Source organism: Rhinoraja longicauda, chromosome 8 (genome assembly GCF_053455715.1).
Source record: "Rhinoraja longicauda isolate Sanriku21f chromosome 8, sRhiLon1.1, whole genome shotgun sequence".
NCBI lineage: Eukaryota > Metazoa > Chordata > Chondrichthyes > Rajiformes > Arhynchobatidae > Rhinoraja > Rhinoraja longicauda.
The window spans coordinates 8661987-8685173 of NC_135960.1; the positions used below are offsets into that span (position 1 = coordinate 8661987).

General features: G+C 47.9%; 1 protein-coding gene across 1 annotated transcript in view; it reads right to left on the minus strand.

Annotated features, from left to right (window-relative positions):
* Positions 1 to 23187, minus strand: part of LOC144595736 (contactin-associated protein-like 5) — a 970382-nt gene that overhangs the window by 824469 nt on the left and 122726 nt on the right. The window contains 1 exon segment of the mRNA XM_078403311.1: positions 21716 to 21826. Coding sequence (XP_078259437.1) covers positions 21716 to 21826 — 111 coding nt within the window.

Genomic DNA, 23187 nt, shown 5'->3' on the forward strand with positions numbered 1-23187 from the left:
TCCATCCACTGTAAACTCTAAGTGATCCCTTGTATCTTTTGGGGGGCTTTCAGTAGTTCAGTTTGGAGATACAGCATGGAAACAGGCCCTTCGGCCCACCGAGTCCGCGCCGACTAGTGATCTTCACACACTAACACCATCGTTCACACACTCGGGACAATTTACACTTATACCAAGCCTGAACGCCTTTGGAGTGTGGGAGGAAACCAGAGACCTCGAAGTAAACCCACGCTGTCTCGGGGAGAACGTACAAACTCCGTACAGACAACGCCCATAATCGGGATCAAACCCGGGACTCCGTCGCTGCAAGGGCCATAAGGCAGCAACTCGATCGCCACACCACCTTACCTTTAAATTCGGTGCAATCTAAAATGCTGTGCGCATTAAAAAAATCTTCTAAACCTTCCTCTCCTCTGCGAGTCTAGTTTCTGTTCCCCAAGCTCCCCAAATAGTTAGACGAATCCTTGCACTGTAATCCGCCAGAATTTTTAAAAACAGCTGATAATCCTTGCTCATGTATTCCATAAAAAATACATCAAGGCACTTCACATTAATACCTCTCTGCACTTCCTATAGCTCTGCAGTCTTCAATGTTTGTTAATGCAAAGTCCACAACTTGCAGATGCTGCAGAATGATTAAATACCATCGGAAATATGGGCAATTATTTTTCTTGGGAGAGTGTACAATGACCTATTGACCACTGGGCTCCAGAAATAACAGAGTGGATTAATAATGAAACAAACCCGGTCATAGCTTTGGTGCCTAGCAAATAAAATGCAGACGCTTCATTATCTCCTCAGATCATCTTTCAAATAATGTACATTGTCCTGTTATGGGGACAGACTTAAATAAAAGCAGAAACACTGTAAACGATACACTTATAAGAAAATAACTGCAGATGCTGGTACAAATCGATTTATTCACAAAATGCTGGAGTAACTCAGCAGGTCAGGCAGCATCTTGGGAGAGAAGGAATGGGTGACGTTTCGGGTCGAGACCCTTCTTCAGACTGATGTCGGGGGTGGGACAAAGGAAGGATATAGGTGGAGACAGGAAGATAGAGGGAGATCTGGGAAGGAGGAGGGGAAGGGAGGGACAGAGGAGCTATCTGAAGTTGGAGAAGTCAACGTTCATACCACCGGGCCGCAAACTGCCCAGGCGAAATATGAGGTGCTGCTCCTCCAATTTCCGGCGGGCCTCACTATGGCACTGGAGGAGGCCCATGACAGAGAGGTCAGACTGGGAATGGGAGGGGGAGTTGAAGTGCTGGGCCACCGGGAGATCAGTGGCGTTAATGCGGACCGAGCGCAGGTGTTCAGCGAAGCGATCGCCGAGCCTGCGCTTGGTTTCGCCGATATAGATGAGTTGACATCTAGAGCAGCGGATGCAATAGATGAGGTTGGAGGAGGTGCAGGTGAACCTCTGTCTCACCTGGAAAGAATGTTTGGGTCCTTTGATGGAGTTGAGGGGGGAGGTAAAGGGACAGGTGTTGCATCTCGTGCGGTTGCAAGGGAAAGTGCCCGGGGTTAGGGTGGTTTGGGTAGGAAGGGACGAGTGGACCAGGGAGTTGCGGAGGGAACGGTCTCTGCGGAATGCAGAGAGGGGAGGGGATGGGAAGATATGGCCAGTGGTGGGGTCCTGTTGTAGGTGACGGAAATGTTGGTGGATGATATGTTGGATCCGCTGGCTGGTGGGGTGGAAGGTGAGAACGAGGGGGATCCTGTCCTTGTTGCGAGTGGGGGGATGGGGAGCAAGAGCGGAGCTGCGGGATGTAGAAGAGACTCTAGTGAGAGCCTCATCTATAATGGAGGAGGGGAAGCCCCGTTTTCTGAAAAACGAGGACATCTCGGAAGCCCTAGTCTGAAACACCTCATCCCGGGCACAGATGCGGCGTAGACGGAGGAATTGGGAGTAGGGGATAGACTTTTTGCAGGGGACCGGGTGGGAAGAAGTGTAGTCCAGATAGCTGTGCGAGTCGGTGGGCTTGTAATAAATGTCCGTCACTAATTTTTCTCCTGTGATGGAGATGGTGAGGTCCAGAAACGGGAGGGAGATGTCAGAGATAGTCCAGGTATATTTAAGGGCAGGATGGAAATTGGAGGTGAAGTGTATAAAGTCAGTGAGTTCTGCATGGGTGCAAGAGGTAGCACCAATGCAGTCGTCGATGTAGCGGAGGTAGAGTTCGGGGATGGGGCCAGTGTACGTCTGGAACAGGGATTGTTCGACGTACCCGACAAAGAGGCAGGCGTAGCTAGGGCCCATGCGAGTGCCCATAGCTACGCCTCTGGTTTGGAGGAAGTGGGAGGAGTCAAAGGAGAAGTTGTTGATACACTTAGTTCTGTATCATGAACGGAACTTGTCTGAAGGAGGGTCTCGACCCGAAACGCCACCCATTCCTTTTCTCAGGAGATGGTGCCTGACTCGCTGAGTTACTCCAGCTTTTTGTGTCTATCTTCAGTTTAAACCGGCATCTGCAGTTCCTTCCTACACACGAGAGATTGGTTTGCAGTGAGATGCCATCAGAATGGGTTTCCATCACACTGGAGATCGGAAGGTTGTCTGAAGAAGGTTGTCTCGACCCGAAATGCCACCCATTCCTTTTCTCCAGAGATGCTGCCTGTCCCGCCGAGTTACTCCAGCATTTTGTGTCTTTCTTCGGTTTAAACCAGCATCTGCAGTTCCTTCCCACACAGAAGGTTGTTCTTCCCTGACTGATAAAGTTTCATCCATGTGAAGAGTGGAATCAACAAGTTGGGATATGAAGTGAGAGACACTGAGCATGCCTAATCAGATGTGCAGCACTTTGGTCAACGTGGGTTGTTTTTAAATGTGCTATACAAATAAAATTGACTTGACTTGACTGGACTGAGCTTTCGGTACAAGGGCTCGAGCCATTCTTTCGTACCAAATTGACATGGTTGTTCACGGCACACAAGCATGATGATCATTTGCTGGTGACCATGGGTCACCAAAGGGAGAGGTTGAAGCACTCCTGGAATTACCAAACAGTGAAAGGCCTGGATAGAGTGGATGTGGAGAGAATCTAGCAGCTGCCCTAGCAGCTGAGGCTTGCCTGCAGTCCGTTTGTCGTTTGTGTTTTTTGTCTTAATTATAGTGTTCAGATATGATGTAGTGTTTTTTGTGGTTGTGCGTTATGTGGGGGGGGGGGGGGGGGGAGCTGAAAATTTGTCTCTTCCGAACGGAGACCCGTCCTTTTTTTCTGGGTCGTGTCTCCGTTCCCGCTGCGGCCTACCGTCGGCCAAACACCTGGAGCTGGCGGCCTCCAGCTGGGACCACCTGGGGCTCTGGTTCGCAGACCCCGCGGACCGGACTCACCATCTGCGGAGCTGGCTGCCTCCGGAGGCTGTGGTGGCGCTGCGGGAGCGGCTGCGACTCGTCTCCGGAGGCTACTTCGGCCGCGGGCCGCGTGGATATCGGAAGCTCGCAGGCCCTGCCCTGGGTGGGGGCCAACATCGGGAGCTCCGGCAGCGGCAACGTCTTCGCCCGCCCCAAATCGCAGGGCTTGGGTTTCAATGTCGGGAGCCACGACCGCCCCGACGTGGCAACTTCAACAGCCTGACCGCGGGAGAAGACGGCAGGGGAAGAGAAAAGACAATCTGGCCTTCCATCACAGTGAGAAGGTGACTGGAGGAGACTCACTGTGATGGATGTTTCTTGCTTATTTTCATTGCTTATTTTTTTATTGGTCTTATTGTTGGACTGTGGGTAATCTTTCATTTCACTGCACATTTATGTGTATGTGACAAATAAACTTGACTATTGACTATTGATGTTTCCACTAGTGGGAGAGTCCAGGTCAATAGCCTCAGAATAAAAGGACGTTCCTTTAGGAAGATGATGAGGGAGGATTTCTTTATTCAGAGGGTGGTGAATCTGTGGAATTCATTGCCACAGAACCCTGTCAAGTCAAGGAATATTTTAAAGGCAGAGAGAGATAGATTCTTGATTAGTACGGGTGTCCGGGGTTATGGGGAGAAGGCAGGAGAATGGGGTTAGGAGGGAGAGATAGATCAGCCATGATTGAATGGTGGAGTAGACGCTGGGCCGAATGGCCTAAGTCTGCTCCTATCACTCTTGAACAGTTTGCTTTTTTGCTCAAGATTCCAGCATCTGCAGTTCCTTGTGTCCCAATATTGCTCTTGTGGCTTGTTCAAGAGTGTCACCCTTTCATAATGGTTTTAGGCTGTTTACAGTGGAGGAATTTCCCATTGCTATAAAGCCAGCCATCCAACTTCAATTGATCATCTCACCCACAAACCCATGTTTCCTTAACACTGGCCCGTGCTGCCATCTTTGGCCTTGTGGCTCCCAACTCTGGGTCCAAGCCTCCCAGTTCGGACCCTAGCAGGTCGCGGCACTCAATCCACCTCTTCGCTCAACAGTTCTCCTACCGTACTCTGCGTTCTACGGATTCCGCCATGCTCTGGCACGCACAAGCCCTTCGCTTGGTCTCTCCCACAGTTTCGTGCCTCACTCGCCCAAATCTTTAATGGTCCTCCATTTTACTCTATTCTCTGCTGGATCTAGCCTGAAGAAGGGTCCTGCCCCGAAACGTCACCTATCCATGTTTTTCAGAGATGCTGCCTGACTCTCCGAGTTACTCCAGCATTTTGTGTCAAGCTTTCTCTGAAGCTCTTCAAAAGGTTGTGAATTTTATTAGGAAGACTAACATTTATTGCCAATTCCTACTAATCCTTTGACCCATTTGGCTTGCTTGGCAATTGTAGAGGGCATTCAAGAGTTAATACATTTGGTGAGAACCATAGATTGGCTTCCTTGAACGTCTTTTTTAAAACAAACATTTGTCACTTTCATCGTCACTGTCATTATTATTAGCCTTCTCATAAATTCTAAACTTATTTAAATGTATTTATATTATGCAGTTGCCTTGATGGGTTACACCCCTCAGTTTCCAGATTGATAGTCTTGATCTCTGGCTCCAGGCTGACGACTAACCTAATCCATAGCGTGACTATCCCCTTAATTCAATGCCATTTCCAAAGTCAAGTTGATTGTTTTGCAGCAGCTCTTTGCTCCCAGTTTGTCAAACTCCCGAACACGACGAGAGAACTTGGAGAGCATTTGCCAAACTGACGGGGAAACGGCGTGCCATTCGAGCCATGCCTCGGGCCTTTCAAAATGGTGGCATGGCGGTGCAACGGGAAAGTCAATAGTCAATTTTATTTGTCACACACACCTAAATGTGCAGTGAAATGAAAGATAACACACAGTCCAACAATAAGAGCAATGAAAATAAGCAATAACACACACAATCGTAAACCAACACCAAACAAAAAGAAACATCCATCACAGTGAGTTTCCTCCAGTCACCTCCTCACTGTGATGGAAGGCCAGAATATATTTTCTCTTCCCCTGCCGTCTTCTCCCGCAGTCAGGCTGTTGAAGTTGCTGCCTCACAATAGACAATAGGTGCAGGAGGAGGCCATTCGGCCCTTCGAGCCAGCACCACCATTCAATGTGATCATGGCTGATCATTCTCAATCAGTACCCCATTCCTGCCTTCTCCCCATACCCCCTGACTCCGCTACCCTTAAGAGCTCTATCTAGCTCTCCCTTGAATGCATTCAGAGAATTGGCCAGAGACCCAGGTTGGATTCCGACTACAAGTGCAGTATTAACAGAGTTTCTACGTTCTCCCCGTGACCTGCTTGGGTTTTCACCGAGATCTTCGCTGTCACACCCCCCCCCCCCCCACACACACTCCAAAGACGAGCAGGTTTGTAGGTTAATTAGCTTGGTATAAATGAAAGATTGTCCCTGGTGTGCGCAGGATAGTGTTAATGTGCGGGGGTCGCTGGCCGGTGCGGACCCGGTGGGCCGAGGGGCCTGTTACCGCGCGGAAACTGAACTCTAAACCGAAAGGCTGGATAATCCTTCGAGTCCTCGGGATTTGCTTCCCCGGGTGGAAAACTCGGCATGTGCAGCTTGGAGCCCTTCCTCGCAAAATTCATGACAGATGGATTGAGCACAGGGTGACTATTTAAAAATGTTGAACACCATCGGGATTACTCCAATTGCCTGAGTCCATTTTCCGAGGCTGACTGCCACAGTAACTGGAAAGTGCCCTCGTGAGCCCTCTGTCCAAATATGGAAACTCTCTGGAGCAGATGGCTTGCTGCTAATGACTGACATTTTTAAACACCCATTGGGTATAGAAGCCAGCTCATGCATATGGAGCATTTCAAACTTAGCTCACTCTCGCCACCCAAGGTGGCTCATGTAACTCTTTCAATGTAAATGTCAAATAAAAATAATAGCATTGGAAAGACATAAGGTCACAAGTTATCGGAGCAGAATTCAGCCATTCGGCCCATCAAGTCTACTCCGCCATTCAATCAAGGCTGATCTATCTTTCCCTCTCTACCACGTTCTCCTGCCTTCTCCCCGTAATCTTTGACACCCATATCAACAATCTGTGGCTTAAAAATATCCATTGACTTGGCTTCCATATCAGTCTGTGGCATTGAATTCGACTGAAGAAGGGTCTCGACCCAAAACGTCACCTATTCCTTCTCGCCAGAGATGCTGCTTGTCCCGCTAAGTTACTCCAGCTTTGCGTCTATGGAAAGAAGTTCCTCCTCGTCTCCTTTCTAAAAGTACGTCCTTTTATTCTGATCTGGTCCTAGACTCTCCCACTAGTGGAAACATCAGTATTTGGTATCAAGTTTCAACGCGGTTCCCCCCCCCCGCCCCCACCCCTCTCATCATTCTAAACTGCAGCGGGGAGAGGACAAGTGCCGTCAAACGCTCATCGAATGTTAACTCGATCATTCCGGTAAACCTCCTCTGGGCCCTCTCCAAAGGCAGCACACCCTTCCTCAGAGATGACCACAAAACTGCCCACAAATAAAGCCTCTATTTGCAGTATAAGAAAATAACTGCAGATGCTGGTACAAATCGAAGGTATTTATTCACAAAATGCTGGAGTAACTCAGCAGGTCAGGCAGCATCTCAGGAGAGAAGGAATGGGTGACGTTTCGGGTCGAGACCCTTCTTCAGACTGATTTCAGGGGGGCGGGACAAAGGAAGGATATAGGTGGAGACAGGAAGATAGAGGGAGAACTGGGAAGGAGGAGGGGAAGAGAGGGACAGAGGAACTATCTAAAGTTGGAGAAGTCGATGTTCATACCACTGGGCTGCAAGCTGCCCAGGCGAAATATGAGGTGCTGTTCCTCCAATTTCCGGTGGGCCTCGCTATGACACTGGAGGAGGCCCATGACAGAAAGGTCAGACTGGGAATGGGAGGGGGAGTTGAAGTGCTCGGCCACCGGGAGACCAGTTTCGCCAACGCGGACCAAGCGCAGGTGTTGAGCAAAGCGATCGTCGAGCCTGGGCTTGGTTTCGCCGATGTAAATAAGTTGACATCTGGAGCAGCGGATGCAATAGATGAGGTTGGAGGAGGTGCAGGTGAACCTTTATCTCACCTGTAAAGACTGTTTGGGTCCTTGGATGGAGTTGAGGGGGGAGGTAAAGGGACAGGTGTTGCATCTCGTGCGGTTGCAGGGGAAAGTGCCCGGGGATGGGATGGTTTGGGTAGGAAGGGACGAGTGGACCAGGGAGTTACGGAGGGAACAGTCTCTGTGCAATGCAGAGAGGGGAGGGGATGGGAAGATGTGGCCGGTGGTGGGGTCCCGTTGTAGGTGACGGTAATGTTGGCGGATAATTTGTTGTATCCGCTGGCTGGTGGGGTGGAAGGTGAGAATGAGGGGGATTCTGTCCTTGTTGCGAGTGGGGGGAGGGGGAGCAAGAGCGTGTCTACGATGACACCAGCATTAATCAATACCCACTGTGGAACCGACACATTATTTTAATCAAAATGAAATGCATATGTAGCGGGAAAGATTTGTACCATCACATATCGTGGTACTGAAAGTGTGGGCATACCAGAGAAACTGCATAGAGAGAACCATATGCACCACAGCTGATAGGTTCACTAACATCAGAGGCTAAGAGTTCACTGCGTAGAGGTTTATAAAATTAAAAGGGGAATGGATGAGAGACGACCAAAATATTTCTGACCACCCCCCTCCCCCCCCCCTGATATTTTTTGGGGGGGAATGGGAATGGGGTGAAGGAATCAGGAACTAGAGTAAACAGTGTGAAGGCAAGAGTGGATACTGTTAAAGGAGATGCTAGGTTATGATTTTCACAGAGGGCGGTGGTTATCTGGAATGAGCTACAGATAAAATCACAACATTTAAACGACGTTTGGACAGGTACTTAGATACAATAGGCACAGAGGGATATTGGCCGAATGCAGGCAAACCGGATTAACATAGATTGGTAGCACAGTCGGCATGATGAGTGGGCGAGACAGGCCCATTTTTGTGCTGTGCATTTCATTGAATCAATGATTTTTATCTTCAAAAACATTTTTCCAAGAGCATTAACCATCTGATGAAAGAAATGTTCAATTATATCCATCCATCTCCACTCTCATGGCAGCACATTCCAAAGCCACCTTCTCCAGATGGGTTTTGAGTAAAAGGGTTTCATCTTCAGAAAACACAGCATGCAGGTTCAGTGGACTATTTACAAACACTTTGCTAATCAGGATGTGCTTAAGTATGGCAAGACTCTACTGGACTTTAGTTTAGTTTCGAGATAAGGCGCAGAGACGGGACCTTCGGGCCACCGAGTCCGCGCCGACCGCACTTTAACACTAGCCTACACGTACAAGAGATAGTTCAGAAATACGGCGTGGAAACAGGCCCTTCATCCCACCGAGTCCATACTGACCACTACCCGCACACTACCACAATCCTACAAACACTAGGGACGTTTTTTTACATTTATACCAAGCCAATTAGCCTACAAACTTGTACGTCTTTGGAGTGTGGGTGGAAACCCGAGCACTTGGAGAAAACCCACGCAGGCCACTGGGAGAACGCACGAGCACCCGTAGTCAGGATCGAACCCGGGTCTCTGGCGTTGCAAGGCAGCAACTCTACCGCTGCGCCACCGTGCCATTGACTGTTGACATCCTCACAGTTGTGACCGTCATTCTGGTTTTGAGGTTGCTCGTCATTGGCACAGTGGTGCACCAGGTAGAAGTATTGCCTCACAGGGCCAGAAACCAGGTTCAAATCCGACCTTAGGCGCTCTCTGTGCAAGGTTTGCACATCCTTTCTGTGACCACGTGGGAACCCTCTGTCTGCTCCCGACTCCTCCCACATCCCTCCTGGAGGGCCTGAATCAGAACCCAAGAGCCAGAGTTATCGGGAGAGGTCAAGCAGTAGAGGACTGTATACCTTGGAGCACAGAAGGATGAGGGGTGATCTTAATGAAGTGTACAAAAAAACATGAGAGGAATGGATTGGGTAAATGTACAGAGTATTTTGTCTAGAGTTGGGAAATCAAGAACTAGAGCACATAGGTTTTAAGAGAGGTGGGGGTGGGGGGGGGGGGGGGGGGGAAGATTCAATTGGAACCTGAAGGGTAACATTTTTTTACACACTCAAAGGATGGTGGGTGTACGGAACTAACTGCTGCAACAGATAATTGAGGCAGGTATTATCACAACATTTAAGAAACATGTGGACAGGTACATGGATAGGACAGGTTTAGAGGGATATTGTAGACAGGTCTTCTCTGTGGATTGTCACCGTGTCCTGGTGGAGAAGCTTGTGTGGTCCTGAGATCTTGAGAGCGATGCCGTCTGGAGCTGTGCTCCTGGTAGGGTCACACATGGCGGTGAGGTCGAGGGGGAGGTCCCTGACAAAGAGCAATCCAACCAAGACCTTAACAGTGGAACAGGCGGAGGATGATGGCTGACTTTAGTGGAGCGTCACAACAGCTGGGAAGGCTGCAACAGTAAAGGGTCCCCGGTCGTCTTGGATTCCATGCTACCGGATCCTGACCCAGATCTGTCAAGGACCGTGTGAGGTGGCTGTCTGTGCACCAGTCTCCCCACGTTAAACAAAGTCACACACAGGCATCCTCCATAAAGGGACAGTCATACTCGCTTCGAGTGGCCGCCGATGATGATGTAGTCAGGTGGGCGAGTGTAGATTCGGCACCTTGGTCAGCATGGCAAGTTGGATCGAAGGGCCTGTTTCCACACTGCAAGACTATCACAAAGATGTGCGAGTCTGTAGCATAATAGGCCTCTGTAAATAGCCCTGAGTGAATGAGAGGACAACATTCTACCCTTCTAGCCTTAGAGGGAGTACAGAGAAGGTTCACCAGATTGATCCCTGGGATGGCAGGACTTTCATATGAAGAAAGACTGGATAGACTAGGCTTACACTCGCTGGAATTTAGAAGACTGAGGGGGGATCTTATTGAAACATATAAAAATTTTAAGGGGTTGGAGAGGCTAGATGCGGGAAGATTGTTCCCGATGTTGGGGAAGTCCAGAACCAGGGGTCACAGCTTAAGGATAAGGGGGAAGTCTTTTAGGACCGAGATGAGAAAACATTTCTTCACACAGAGAGTGGCGAGTCTGTGGAATTCTCTGCCACAGAAGGTAGTTGAGGCCAGTTCATTGGCTATATTTAAGAGGGAGTTAGATGTGGCCCTTGTGGCTAAAGGGATCAGGGGGTATGGAGAGAAGGCAGGTACAGGTTACTGAGCTGGATGAACAGCCGTGATCATATTGAATGGCGGTGCAGGCTCGAAGGGCTGAATGGCCTACTCCTGCACTTATTTTCTATGTTTCTATGTAACATAAAACTAGTGTGAACGGATGATCGATGGTCAGCATAGACTCGGTGGGCTGAAGACCCTATTTCAATACTGCATCGCTAAACTGAAGGAAAGTTCAAGATAGCGTGCTGATGTTGTTGCAAGGCTGACATTCCATTCATTTGTGAACTTTACAAAGTAAAGCTCATCTCCAGCAAATGATGGGCTATATTGACTTCTCTAACTTAATCTGGAGTGCAATATCGAGCAGACTGAGCCTTCAGACAGTGAATGATGGCTGCAGATGTGGGCTAAGTTGGGAAAATAATCGACCGTCGGCCTTGCAGTTTTTGGCTTTAGCCATTAGGCTTCACCTGCCGCCTTCGCCTGAAGTGTACCCAGCACCTGGTGTTCAGCATCAGCTTCCCTTCTGTGGCGTTGCAGCCATGCATCTGTGCACATCACAATTCTATATGGAGCCTCTCACTCCTCCATTCACTGCAGGCCAATACAGTGATTCATGAACTCTCTCCAAAGCAGCTGCTCTCTCTCTCTCTCTCACACACACACACACACACACACAAGATGTGTCGGAAGGAACTGCAGATGCTGGTTTAAACCGAAGATAGACACAAAATGCCCGAATAACTCAGCGGGACAAACGGCATCTCCGGGAGAGAAGGAATGGGTGACGCTTCGGGTCGAAACGTCACCCATTCCTTCTCTCCAGAGATGCTGCCTGTCTTTCCTCCCCCCCCCCCGAGTTACTCCGGCATTTTGCGTCCATCCAAGGCAGATCATTTATTCATTTTGTCCGGCGCGAATCTGCTTTCTGCCTTTCAAAAACTGACCACACACCACCTCGAACCAAACTCATCCGTCTTGGTGACGATTTTGCCAAGTATGCTTGTTCTTGTCCTTTCAACAAAACCTATTAAGTTATTTAAAGGGCTAATGAATATTTATGGGAGCGTTTATAATTTGAAACTCATGGTTTACGAAGGAAATATTTTGCTGCGCGAGAGAATTTTATTTTTAAAGGGTTTGACACGATTTATCATATGGCGGACACTTATTTTTAATTATTTTTAATTATGTTTTTCCATAAAGATAATTCTAATGGGATTAATCAAGTCCCACTGGGTCATTACGTTTTGAGTTTATTGTCATGTGTATTGAGGTACAAACAAGCTTTTGCTAACCTGCCAGCGGAAAGACAATACATAATAATAATAATAATAATAATAATGCATTACATTTATATAGCGCTTTTCAAACACTCAAAGACGCTTTACAGGGATTTCTAGAACATAGAGAAGTGAATAAATAGATAAATAAGTAAACGAACAGAGAAAGGAGACAGAAGGTGAGGTGATCTTCAGTGGTTGAAGGCAGTGCTGAAGAGGTGAGACTTCAGTGATGTTTTGAATGTGGTGAGTGAGGAGGAGTCTCTGACGGTTTGGGGTAGTGAGTTCCATAGGGTGGGAGCAGCGATGGAGAAAGCCCTGTCCCCCCAGGATCTGAGTTTGGTCCGGATGGGGGGGGACAGGAGATTGGCAGCAGCAGAGCGGAGGGTGCAGGTGGGAGTGTGCCTGTGGAGGAGGTCAGTCAGGTAGGATGGGGCCAGGTTATGGAGGGCTTTGAAGGTCATGAGGAGGATTTTGTATTGGATTCTCTGGGGGATGGGGAGCCAGTGGAGTTTGTAAAGGACGGGGGTGATATGGCCACGGATCGGGGAGTGGGTGAGTAGACGGGCAGCAGAGTTTTGAATGTATTGAAGTATACTGATGATTTTTGAGGGTGAGCCATAGAGGAAGGAGGCTGTTGCAGTAGTCCAGACGGGAGGTGATGAAGGCGTGGATGAGGGTTTCTGCAGCTGTGAAGGAGAGGGATGGACGGAGACGGGCAATGTTTTTGAGGTGGAAGAAGGCTGTCTTTGTGATGTGTTTGATGTGTTTGTCGAAGGAGAGGGTTTGATCAAAGATGATTCCAAGATTCCGGATGTGAGGGGAGGTGGATACTGGGAGACCATCAATATTGAGGATGAAGTTTTGGGTGGATTTGGTGAGCCATCAAGCCATCCACAGTGATCATGTACACGATAAAGGGAATAACGTTTAGTGCAACATATACCCAGTAAAGTCTGATCAAAGATAGTCCAAGGGTCTTCAATTAGGTAGATAGTAGTTCAGGATTGCTGTCTGGTTGTGAATAGACAATAGACAATAGGTGCAGGAGTAGGCCATTCGGCCCTTCGAGCCAGCCACGCCATTCAATGTGATCATGGCTGATCATTCACAATCAGTACCCCTGGTTGTTGTTAGGTCAACCCCTGGTTGACTACGTAAAGATAAAATTAAAACCGTTCATAGTTTATGTTGGTCAGCATGTTTTGTGGTCATGCAAATAAATTGGAGGTAAAACTTGGAGTGTAGTTTAGTTTAGAGATACTGCGTGGAAACAGGCTCTTTGGCCCAATCGAGTCCGCACCGACCAGCGATCCCTGAAAACTACCACGCATGTCTTTGGAGTGTGGGAGGAAATCGGAGATCCCAGACAAAACCCACGCAGGTCACGGGGAGAACTGACAAACTCCGTACAGACAGCACCCGCAGTCGGGATCAAACCCGGTCTCTGGCGCAGTAAGGCAGCAACTCTACCGCTGCGCCACCCAAGTCAATTCAGAAAATGATGGAACTATGATTGTAACTCACAGCCAACTTTGTAAATAGTAGCCACTGCAGAAAACCCCATGTTTCTCCAAGTAGTGCTTTTCATCGCCTCAGATAATTTCAAAGTACTTGATTCTTGATGATTTCAAAGAGGTAGGGACATGAACTGCCCAGCCCAAAATCTTATTTGTAGGCCTTGAATTGTACGTCCGGAGTGTTGAGTAACTACTTAACAAGGAGTGCATGAAAAACGCCCATGACCATCATTCCTGAAGATCACCATCCCCACCTTCTACCGCTGCACCATAGAGAGCATCCTAACACATGGCATCCCTGTGTGGTATCTCAGCTGCACGGAGGCAGAGAGGAAAGCTCTTCAGCGGGTAGTCCATAGAGCTCAGAGGACCATTGGAACACAGCTACCAGCCGTGGAGGGCATCTACAACACACGATGCCTCAGAAAAGCCACCAGCATCCACAAAGACTCTTCACACCCCTGCAACAGTCTGTTCGAATTTCTACCATCGGGCAGACGATACAAGGCCTTCTACGCCCGCACCTCCAGACTCAGGAACAGCTTCATCCCCAGGGCCATATCTGCTATGAACCGGTCCCGCTGAGTGAACAGTGAACCGGCACAGATCTTCTTGCACTTTATTCTGTTTTAAAACTGTTCTAATTTGTTTCATTGGGTTGTTTAAATTAATACTGACTAGCTAATTAATTTATTGCATCATATGGGAGGCGCATTCCCAATTTTGTTGTACCCCTGTACAATGACAATAAAGATATATTGTACTGTATTGAAAGGTTTGGAAATCTCAGATACCAAACTGGTGCTGACAGTTCTGACAGCAAAATCCCTCATTGTCCTGCTTAATACCACAAACAGTCCAGTAGTCTGTTTGTCAGGCAAGCATATTCTTGCAGATCCTATGGAACAAGTGATTTTTTTTTTAAATCCAACATCAGAGCTTTAGTTTAGAGGTTAGAAATACAACGTGGAAACAGGCCCTTCAGCCCACCAAGACCACGCTGACCAACAATCACCTGTGCACGAGAACGTACAAACTCCGTACAGACAGCACCCGTAGTCAGGAACAATAGACAATAGACAATAGACAATAGGTGCAGGAGTAGGCCATTCGGCCCTTTGAGCCAGCACCGCCATTCAATGTGATCATGGCTGATCATTCTCAATCAGTACCCCATTCCTGCCTTCTCCCCATGCCCCCTGACTCCGCTATCCTTAAGAGCTCTATCTAGCTCTCTCTTGAATGTATTCAGAGAATTGGCCTCCACTGCCCTCTGAGGCAGAGAATTCCACAGATTCACAACTCTCTGACTAAAAATGTTTTTCCTCATCTCTGTTCTAAATGGACTACCCCTTATTCTTAAACTGTGGCCCCTGGTTCTGGACTCCCCCAACATTGGGAACATGTTTCCTGCCTCTAACATGTCCAACCCCTTAATAATCTTATACGTTTCGATAAGATCCCCTCTCATCCTTCTAAATTCCAGTGTATACAAACCTAGTCGCTCGAGTCTTTCAACGTATGACAGTCCCGCCATTCCGGGAATTAACCTAGTAAACCTACGCTGCACGCCCTCAATAGCAAGAATATCCTTCCTCAAATTTGGAGACCAAAACTGCACACAGTACTCCAGGTGCGGTCTCACTAGGGCCCTGTACAACTGCAGAACAAACCCGGGTCTCTGGTGTTATGAGGCAGCAACTCTACTGCTGTGCCACTGTGCTGCGCTAAAATGAAGGCGGGCCGTTTATTTTAAAGACAGGGCGTGGAAACAGGCCCTTCGTCCCACCGAGTCCATGCCGACCAGTGATCGCCGCACACCAGCACTATCCAACATACCAGGTAGAATTTTTTACAAAAGTTAATTAACTGACAAACCTGTCTGGCTTTGGAGGGGATCACCAGGGGAAAACCACCCAGTCACAGGGAGAACGTAGAAACTCTGTACAGACTGCACCCGTAGCCAGGATCAAACCCGGGTCTCTGGCGCTGTGAACCATTAACTCTACCGCTGCACCACCAGGTTAAGTATGCAAAGTCAGATTTTGAAATGTTGCTAGAAATCATCACTAACTACCGGTTGTTGGTGTGTACTTTGCAAGCAGCTGTATACGTCAGATCAGCCAATGCTAACTTTTGAGAATGTAGATAGACACAAATTGCTGGAGTAACTCAGCGGGGCAGGCAGCATCACTGGATAGAAGGAATGGGTGATGTTTCGGGTCAATAGACAATAGACAATAGACAAGAGGTGCAGGAGGAGGCCATTCGGCCCTTCGAGCCAGCACCGCCATTCAATGTGATCATGGCTGATCATTCTCAATCAGTACCCCGTTCCTGCCCTCTCCCCATACCCCCCGACTCCGCTATCCTTAAGAGCTCTATCCAGCTCTCTCTTGAATGCAAGTCCTTTTTTTCAGACTGAGAGTCAGGGGAGTGGGAGATACAGAGATAAGGAAGTGTAAGGTGTGAAAATGGGACAAAGAGGATGGAGATCAAGGAAAATGTAGAGTAGATCATTGTTATCTAGGAGAAGGTAACAACAATGCAAACGGAGCTAAAATGTAAACAAGGACAGTCAGACTAATCGGAGAACTGGGAAGGGGGAGGGAGGATAGGACTGGAGAGAGGGGGAAGGCAAGGGTTACTTGAAGTTAAAGAAGTTAAAAAAGTTAATGATCATACTGCTGGAGTGTAAGCTGCCCAAGCAAAATACGAGGTGCTGTTCCTCCACTTTGTGCTGGGCCTCACCCTCATTCTTTTGAGAATGGAGGATTGCTGCAGCTCAAGAAGTTAGCTAATAACCCTCACTGATGTGGGTAATTCGGCATGAGCAATAAAAGATGATCTTGCCATTGATAACCAGATCCCAGTAAATGTATACATTTTAAAAGATAAAAGAGTAGTAGCAGTTTTGTCCTGTCAATGGATAATTTTAAGTCAGAGATAGATAGATTCTTGATTAGTACAAGTGTCAGAGGTTATAGGGAGAAGGCAGGAGAATGGGGTTAGGAGGGAGAGATTGAATGGGGGGGGAACAGACTTGAATGGCCAAATGGCTTAATTCGACTCCTACTTCTTATGATCTTTTGACCTTAAATTGTCAGAGGCCATTCAAACTGAATTAGGCCATTCAAACTGAATTAGGCCATTCAGCCCATCGAGTCTACTCTGCCATTCAATCATGGCTGATCTAGTGGGATTACATGGAACAAGAGTGAATGGGTGATCGATTGTTGGTGTGGACTTGGGAGACCAAAGGCCCCGTTTCCAGGCCGCATCTACTAATCAATCAATCCGCCGTCCTTGGTCGAGTTTAGTTTATTGTCACGTGTACCGAGCGAGGTACAGTGAAAAGCTTACATTGCTCGATATTGCATTGCTCATCTACACACACTGAGGATAATTAACTGGGTCCAACTTGGGAAGGTGGTAGGAAACAGAGCAACTGAAGGTCACCCACACGGTCACAGGAAGCACCTGCAAACTCCACACATTCAGCACCAGGGTTCAGGATTGAATCTTGGCAGCTGGAGTGATGAAGCAGTAAGCACTACTATTTGAGCTCCTATGTGTTTAGAGATACAGAGTCACAGCGCGGAAACAGGCCTTTGAGCTCACCAAGTCCACGCCGACCAGCGATCGCCCGCACACGAGCACTATCCCACACACTAGGGACAATTAAAAATGGTTTATAACCAGGCCAATTAACCTACAAATCTGTATGTCTTGGAAATGTGGGAGAAGGCAGGCACAGGTTATTGATTGTAGATGTTCAGCCATGATCGCAATGAATGGCAGTGCTGGCTCGAAGGGCCAAATAGACAATAGACAATAGGTGCAGGAGGAGGCCATTCGGCCCTTCGAGCCAGCTCCTCCATTCAATGTGATCATGGCTGATCATTCTCAATCAGTACCCCGTTCTCCCCATACCCCCTGACGCCGCCATCCTTAAGAGCTCTATCTAGCTCTCTCTTGAATGCATTCAGAGAATTGGCCTCCACTGCCTTCTGAGGCAGAGAATTCCACAGATTCACAACTCTCTGACTGAAAACGTTTTTCCTCATCTCAGTTCTAAATGGCCTACCCCTTATTCTTAAACTGTGGCCCCTTGGTCTGGACTCCCTTAACATTGGTAACATGTTTTCTGCCTCTAACGTGTCCAAGCCCTTAATAATCTTATACGTTTCGATAAGATGGCCTCCTCCTGCACCTATTTTCAATGTTTCTATGAAACCGGAGTTCCAGGAGAAAACCCACGCAGTCACAGGGAGAATGTACAAACTCCATCCAGCCAGCACCTGTATGTAGTAGTCAGGATCAAACCCAGGTCTCTGGTGCTGTTAGACAGCAACTCTACCGCTGTGCCACAGTGCTGCCCACCAATGTGGCTTTTTCCAATTGTATCAAAAGGCACTGAATTTATTTTTAATCCTACCGTGCATGCTATTGTGACAACCAATCCCTTAATGCCTGTTGTGGCAGTGTCCACAACCAAACATTAAAGCAGGGCGAGAGATAATTATCATCTTCAATCCTCATCCTCAATATTGATGGTCTCCCAGTATCCACCTCCCCTCACATCCGGAATCTTGGAATCATCTTTGATCAAACCCTCTCCTTCGACAAACACATCAAACACATCACATCAAAGACAGCCTTCTTCCACCTCAAAAACATTGCCCGTCTCCGTCCATCCCTCTCCTCCACAGCTGCAGAAACCCTCATCCACGCCTTCATCACCTCCCGTCTGGACTACTGCAACAGCCTCCTCTATGGCGCACCTTCAAAAATCATCAGTAAACTTCAATACATTCAAAACTCCGCTGCCTGTCTACTCACCCACACCCCGATCCGTGACCATATCACCCCCGTCCTTTACAAACTCCACTGGCTCCCCATCCCCCAGAGAATCCAGTACAAAATCCTCCTCATGACCTACAAAGCCCTCCGTAACCTGGCCCCATCCTACCTGACTGACCTCCTCCACAGGCACACTCCCACCTGCACCCTCCGCTCTGCTGCTGCCAATCTCCTATCCCCCCCCCCCCTCCGGACCAAACTCAGATCCTGGGGGGACAAGGCTTTCTCCATCGCTGCTCCCACCCTATGGAACTCACTACCCCAAACCGTCAGAGACTCCTCCTCACTCACCACATTCAAAACATCACTGAAGTCTCACCTGTTCAGTACTGCCTTCAACCACTGAAGGTCACCTCACCTTCTGTCTCCTTTCTCTGTTCGTTTACTTATTTATCTATTTATTCACTTCCCTATGTTCTTTAAATCCCTGTAAAGCGTCTTTGAGTGTATGAAAAGCGCTATATAAATGTAATGCATTATTATTATTATTATTATAATTAGGCTGTGTAATGCACAGAGTTTTGACTAATTTCAGTTGCGATTTATTTTCAGAGAGCAGCTTGTCAGATACTGGTAATGAGGACATTAAGATCCAGCCATTGAGATGGAGATCGTGTCAACTAGGCCAGACACAGATCGGACTGCTGATTACAGTTTACTTGGAATACAATGGAAAGTGATAAAGATTATCATCTGGACATCAAAATAAGGCTCATTTCATGCAACTGTGCAGTGATACCATAATGCAAACATAATAACTCTCTTGAGTTGCTAATGAGGTTTAATACAGGCCGTCTCCAGGTGACAAATGCCTGATACTCACACATACAAATGAGCTCTCGTAATATTAAATTCAACAATCCAACGTTACAAAAAAGAACTAACTTGGTCTGAAGAAGGGTCTCAACCCCAAAACGTCACCCATTCCTTCTCTCCTCTCTAGAGATGCGGCCTGTCTCGCTGAGTTACTCCAGCACTTTGTGTCAATCTTTAATTTAGTAATTGCCCTTTGTCAGTTTTGAATAGAACCATGGAAAATAGAACGGGACAGCACAAGAGCAGGCCCTTCGGCCCGCAATGTGCCGAACATGATCTTATAGGTAAAATGATCTTACCGAGGTGTACATTATCATGAGGGGAATAGATCGGGTAGACGCACAAAGTCTCTTGCCTGGAGTAGGGAAAATCGAGAACCAGAGGACATAGGTTTAAGTTGAGGGAGGTAAGATTTCATAGGAACCCAAGCGATAACATTTTCGTACAGAAGGTGGTGGGTGTATGGAGCGAGCTGCCGGAGGAGATAGTTGAAGCAGATAGAATTACAACATTCAAGAAACATTTTAGACAGGTACATGGATAGGACAGGTTTAGAGGGATATGGGCCAAACGCAGGCAGGTGGGACAAGTGGAGATGGGACATGTTGGTCGGTGAGGGCAGGTTGGGACAAAAAACCTGTTTCCGCACTGTCTGCCTATGATGCCAACACTCATCTATCTGCACATCACCCATATCCCCCCATTCCCTGCATGTCCATAATACCTATCCAAAGGTTTTGGAAAATGCCACTGATGTATCTGATCGAACCACCACATCCAGCAACACATTCCAGGCACTGCCACCCTGTTTAAAATATATATATCACCCCCTACATCTTTAAACTTTGCCCCTCTCACCTTAAACCTATTCCCTCTAATATTTAATTTTTTTTCATCCTTGGGCAAAGGGTCTGACAATCTACCCTCTTTATGTCTCTCATAATTTTACATACTTCCATCAGATTTCCCCCCCGTAATCTCTGGCGTTCCAGAAATTTAAAAAAAAACAAGTCTGTCCAACTTCTCCCTGTAGCTAATACTCCCTGATCTATGCATCATTCCGGTAAACCTTCTCCGCACCCTTACCAAAGTCTCCACATCTTTCCTGTAATGGCACGACCTAAACTGCACACAATACTCGAAATGCGGCTGTTCTTAACTCTGTTGACGTGTTGAAGATCGAAGCCCAGTGCTCACAATCCCCCAACCCAATCTGACTCAGCACTGCTGTCTGGCTGTCACGTGGACTTTAAACCTAATCAATATTCTACGGTGGACGACTTCTCAATTTTGTGTTATGTTTTTTTATGATTTCATTGCCCATAGAAAACCGATCAGCCAAAACATTATGACCACCTGCCTAATATGCTTTTTGTCCTCCGTGTGCAGCCCCATACGCAGCAGGGTGCGATGCACTGTGTATTGTGACACATTCCTCCCGTGACCACCATTAAAACTTTCTGTGAAGTGCCACAGTCGACCTTCCGTCGATTCGGTCCAGACGGGATAGCCTTCGTTGCCCTCGCGCATCGATGAGCCTTGGGCGCCCAACACCCTGTCGCCGGTTTGTGGTTTGTCCCTCCTCGGCCCACTGTCGGTAGGTACTCACCACTGCTGACCGGGAGCACCCCACAGACCTTGCCATTTCAGAGATGCTCTGACCCAGTCGTCTGGCCATAACAATTTGGCCCTTGTCAAAGTCGCTTAGGTCTTTACTCCTGCCCATTTCTGCATCCAACACATCAACTTCAAGAACTGACTTGCAGCCCAGCGGTATGAACATTGACTTCTCCAACTTTAGATAGTTCCTGTCCCTCTCCCCCTCCCCCTTCCCAGATCTCCCTCTATCTTCCTGTCTCCACCTATATCCTTCCTTTGCCCCGCCCCCCTGACATCAATCTGAAGAAGGGTCTCGACCCAAAACGTCACCCATTCCTTCTCTCCTGAGATGCTGCCTGACCTGCTGAATTACTCCAGCATTTTGTGAAATAAATACCTTCAAGAACTGACTGTTCACTTACTGCCGAATATATCCCACCCCTTGACAGGTGCCATTGTAACAAGATAATCAATGTTATTCACTTCACCTGTCCGTGGTCATAATGTTTTGGCTGATCGGTGTGCACGATAACGTAATATCATTTAGTGCAAGGTAAAGCCAGCGAGGCTAGTCCGAGGGGCATCAGAAGTAGATAGTATTCAAGCACTGCTCTCTGGTTGTGGTAGGATGATGCAATTGCCTGTTAACAGCTGGGAAGAAACTCTCTGCACAACAAGTTGGTGTACAACGTCTCTCGGCAAAGCATCAAAAGACCGTCTCAACTCTGTTTCTCAAGACAGCCACTCGCTTTAAGTAGCCAGTAAGATTGCGATATAATTACCTTTTGATGAACAGCACCTCGGCTGTCAGCTTTGAGAAAACATTAACCTGTCATATATTATTGTTGATCTCGGTTCTATTATACGGCAGGGAACAAGCGTTCACCACAGTTTTTGACATGCACTACCGTGATTGTAAATTCACAGTGCATGGACAGCGTGCAATACAACACATGGGAGGCAGCGGAGATATCTCCTTCGCTGGTGAATGGAAGGCCAGTTGGCAAGTTTTCCTTTGAAGCATATGCACGCTGTAGACGAGCAAAGAGCCTGTGACTTACCATCTCGCCTGTTCAGCTTTGCAAAGCCAGGGCTGTGGCTGGCAGATAACGCCGTGGAGGAGCTGAATGCCGACTGAGGCAGGCCAGATACAAGGTGATTGTCGCAATTGTCTGTGGGGAGAAAGAGAGAACAGGCTTTAATTTAGTAATACAGCGCAGAAGCAGGCCGTTCGGCCCAACGAGTCCGTGCCGACCAGCCGTCCCTACCTTACACGCACACACACACACACACGAGGGACAATTTACACTTACACCAAGCTGATTAACCTACAAACCATTCCTTCTCTCCAGAGATGCTGCCTGACCCGCTGAGTTACTCCAGCAGTTTGTAATACCTTCGATTTGTACCAGCATCTGCAGTTATTTTCCTACACAACCTACAAACGAAATGAGAAAGTTTTTTTTCACACAGAGAGTGGTGAATCTGTGGAATTCTCTGCCACAGAAGGTAGTTGAGGCCAGTTCATTGGCTATATTTAAGAGGCAGTTAGATGTGGCCCCTTGTGGCTAAAGGGATCAGGGGGTATGGAGAGAAGGCAAGTACGAGATACTGAGTTGGATGATCAGCCATGATCATATTGAATGGCGGTGCAGGCTCGAAGGGCCGAATGGCCTACTCCTGCACCTATTTTCTATGTTTCTATGTATATCTTTGGAGTGTGGGAGGAAACCGAAGATCTTGGTGAGAACTCCACGTGTTTACATATTATTCTGTTGTTGTTTCCATATCCTGTTGTGCTGCAGCAAGTAAGAATTTCGTTGTTCTATCTGGGACAAAAGACAATAAAACACTCTTGACTCTTGGTCACGGGGAGAAGGTACAAACTCCGTACAGGATGGAACCCGGGTCTCTGGCACTGTAAGTGCTGTAAGGCAGCAACTAAGGCCCTAGTAGTCCATCCCCATTTCATTCTTACCACATTACCGTCCACTCCTCTCCTAGACTTGAGCACTCGCCCACCCGCAAGAAGTGATTTGCACTGGCCACGGGGAGAACGTGCAAACTCCACTCGGACAGCACCAGAAGTCAGGACTGAACCTGGGTTGCTGGAGCTGGAACTGTGAGGCAGCTGTTCGACCTGCTGCACCACTGTGTAGTGATTGGGATCGTGTACTGTGGCAAAGGAAATGCCGTGTGCTGCAGTTTAGAGTAGGCACGGCAGAGGTTCGTGCGCGGTTGAAATCATGACTGATCCCACCGAGTGGCTATTTGGTCACTTTGCGAGCCACTTCACCTGCTGTTCCACAACAACGAGTTTGCTCCGTAGACTTATGAGAGGTATACACAAGGCTCCATGGATTCAGAAATCCAACTTTGTGCAAATTCTCCCTCTTCTCCCCTCTCCCATCGGGCAACAGGTACAGAAGTATGAATACGCACACCTCCAGATTCAGGGACAGTTTCTTCCCAGCAGTTATCAGGCAACTGAACCATCCTACCACAACCAGAGAGCAGTGCTGAACTACTATCT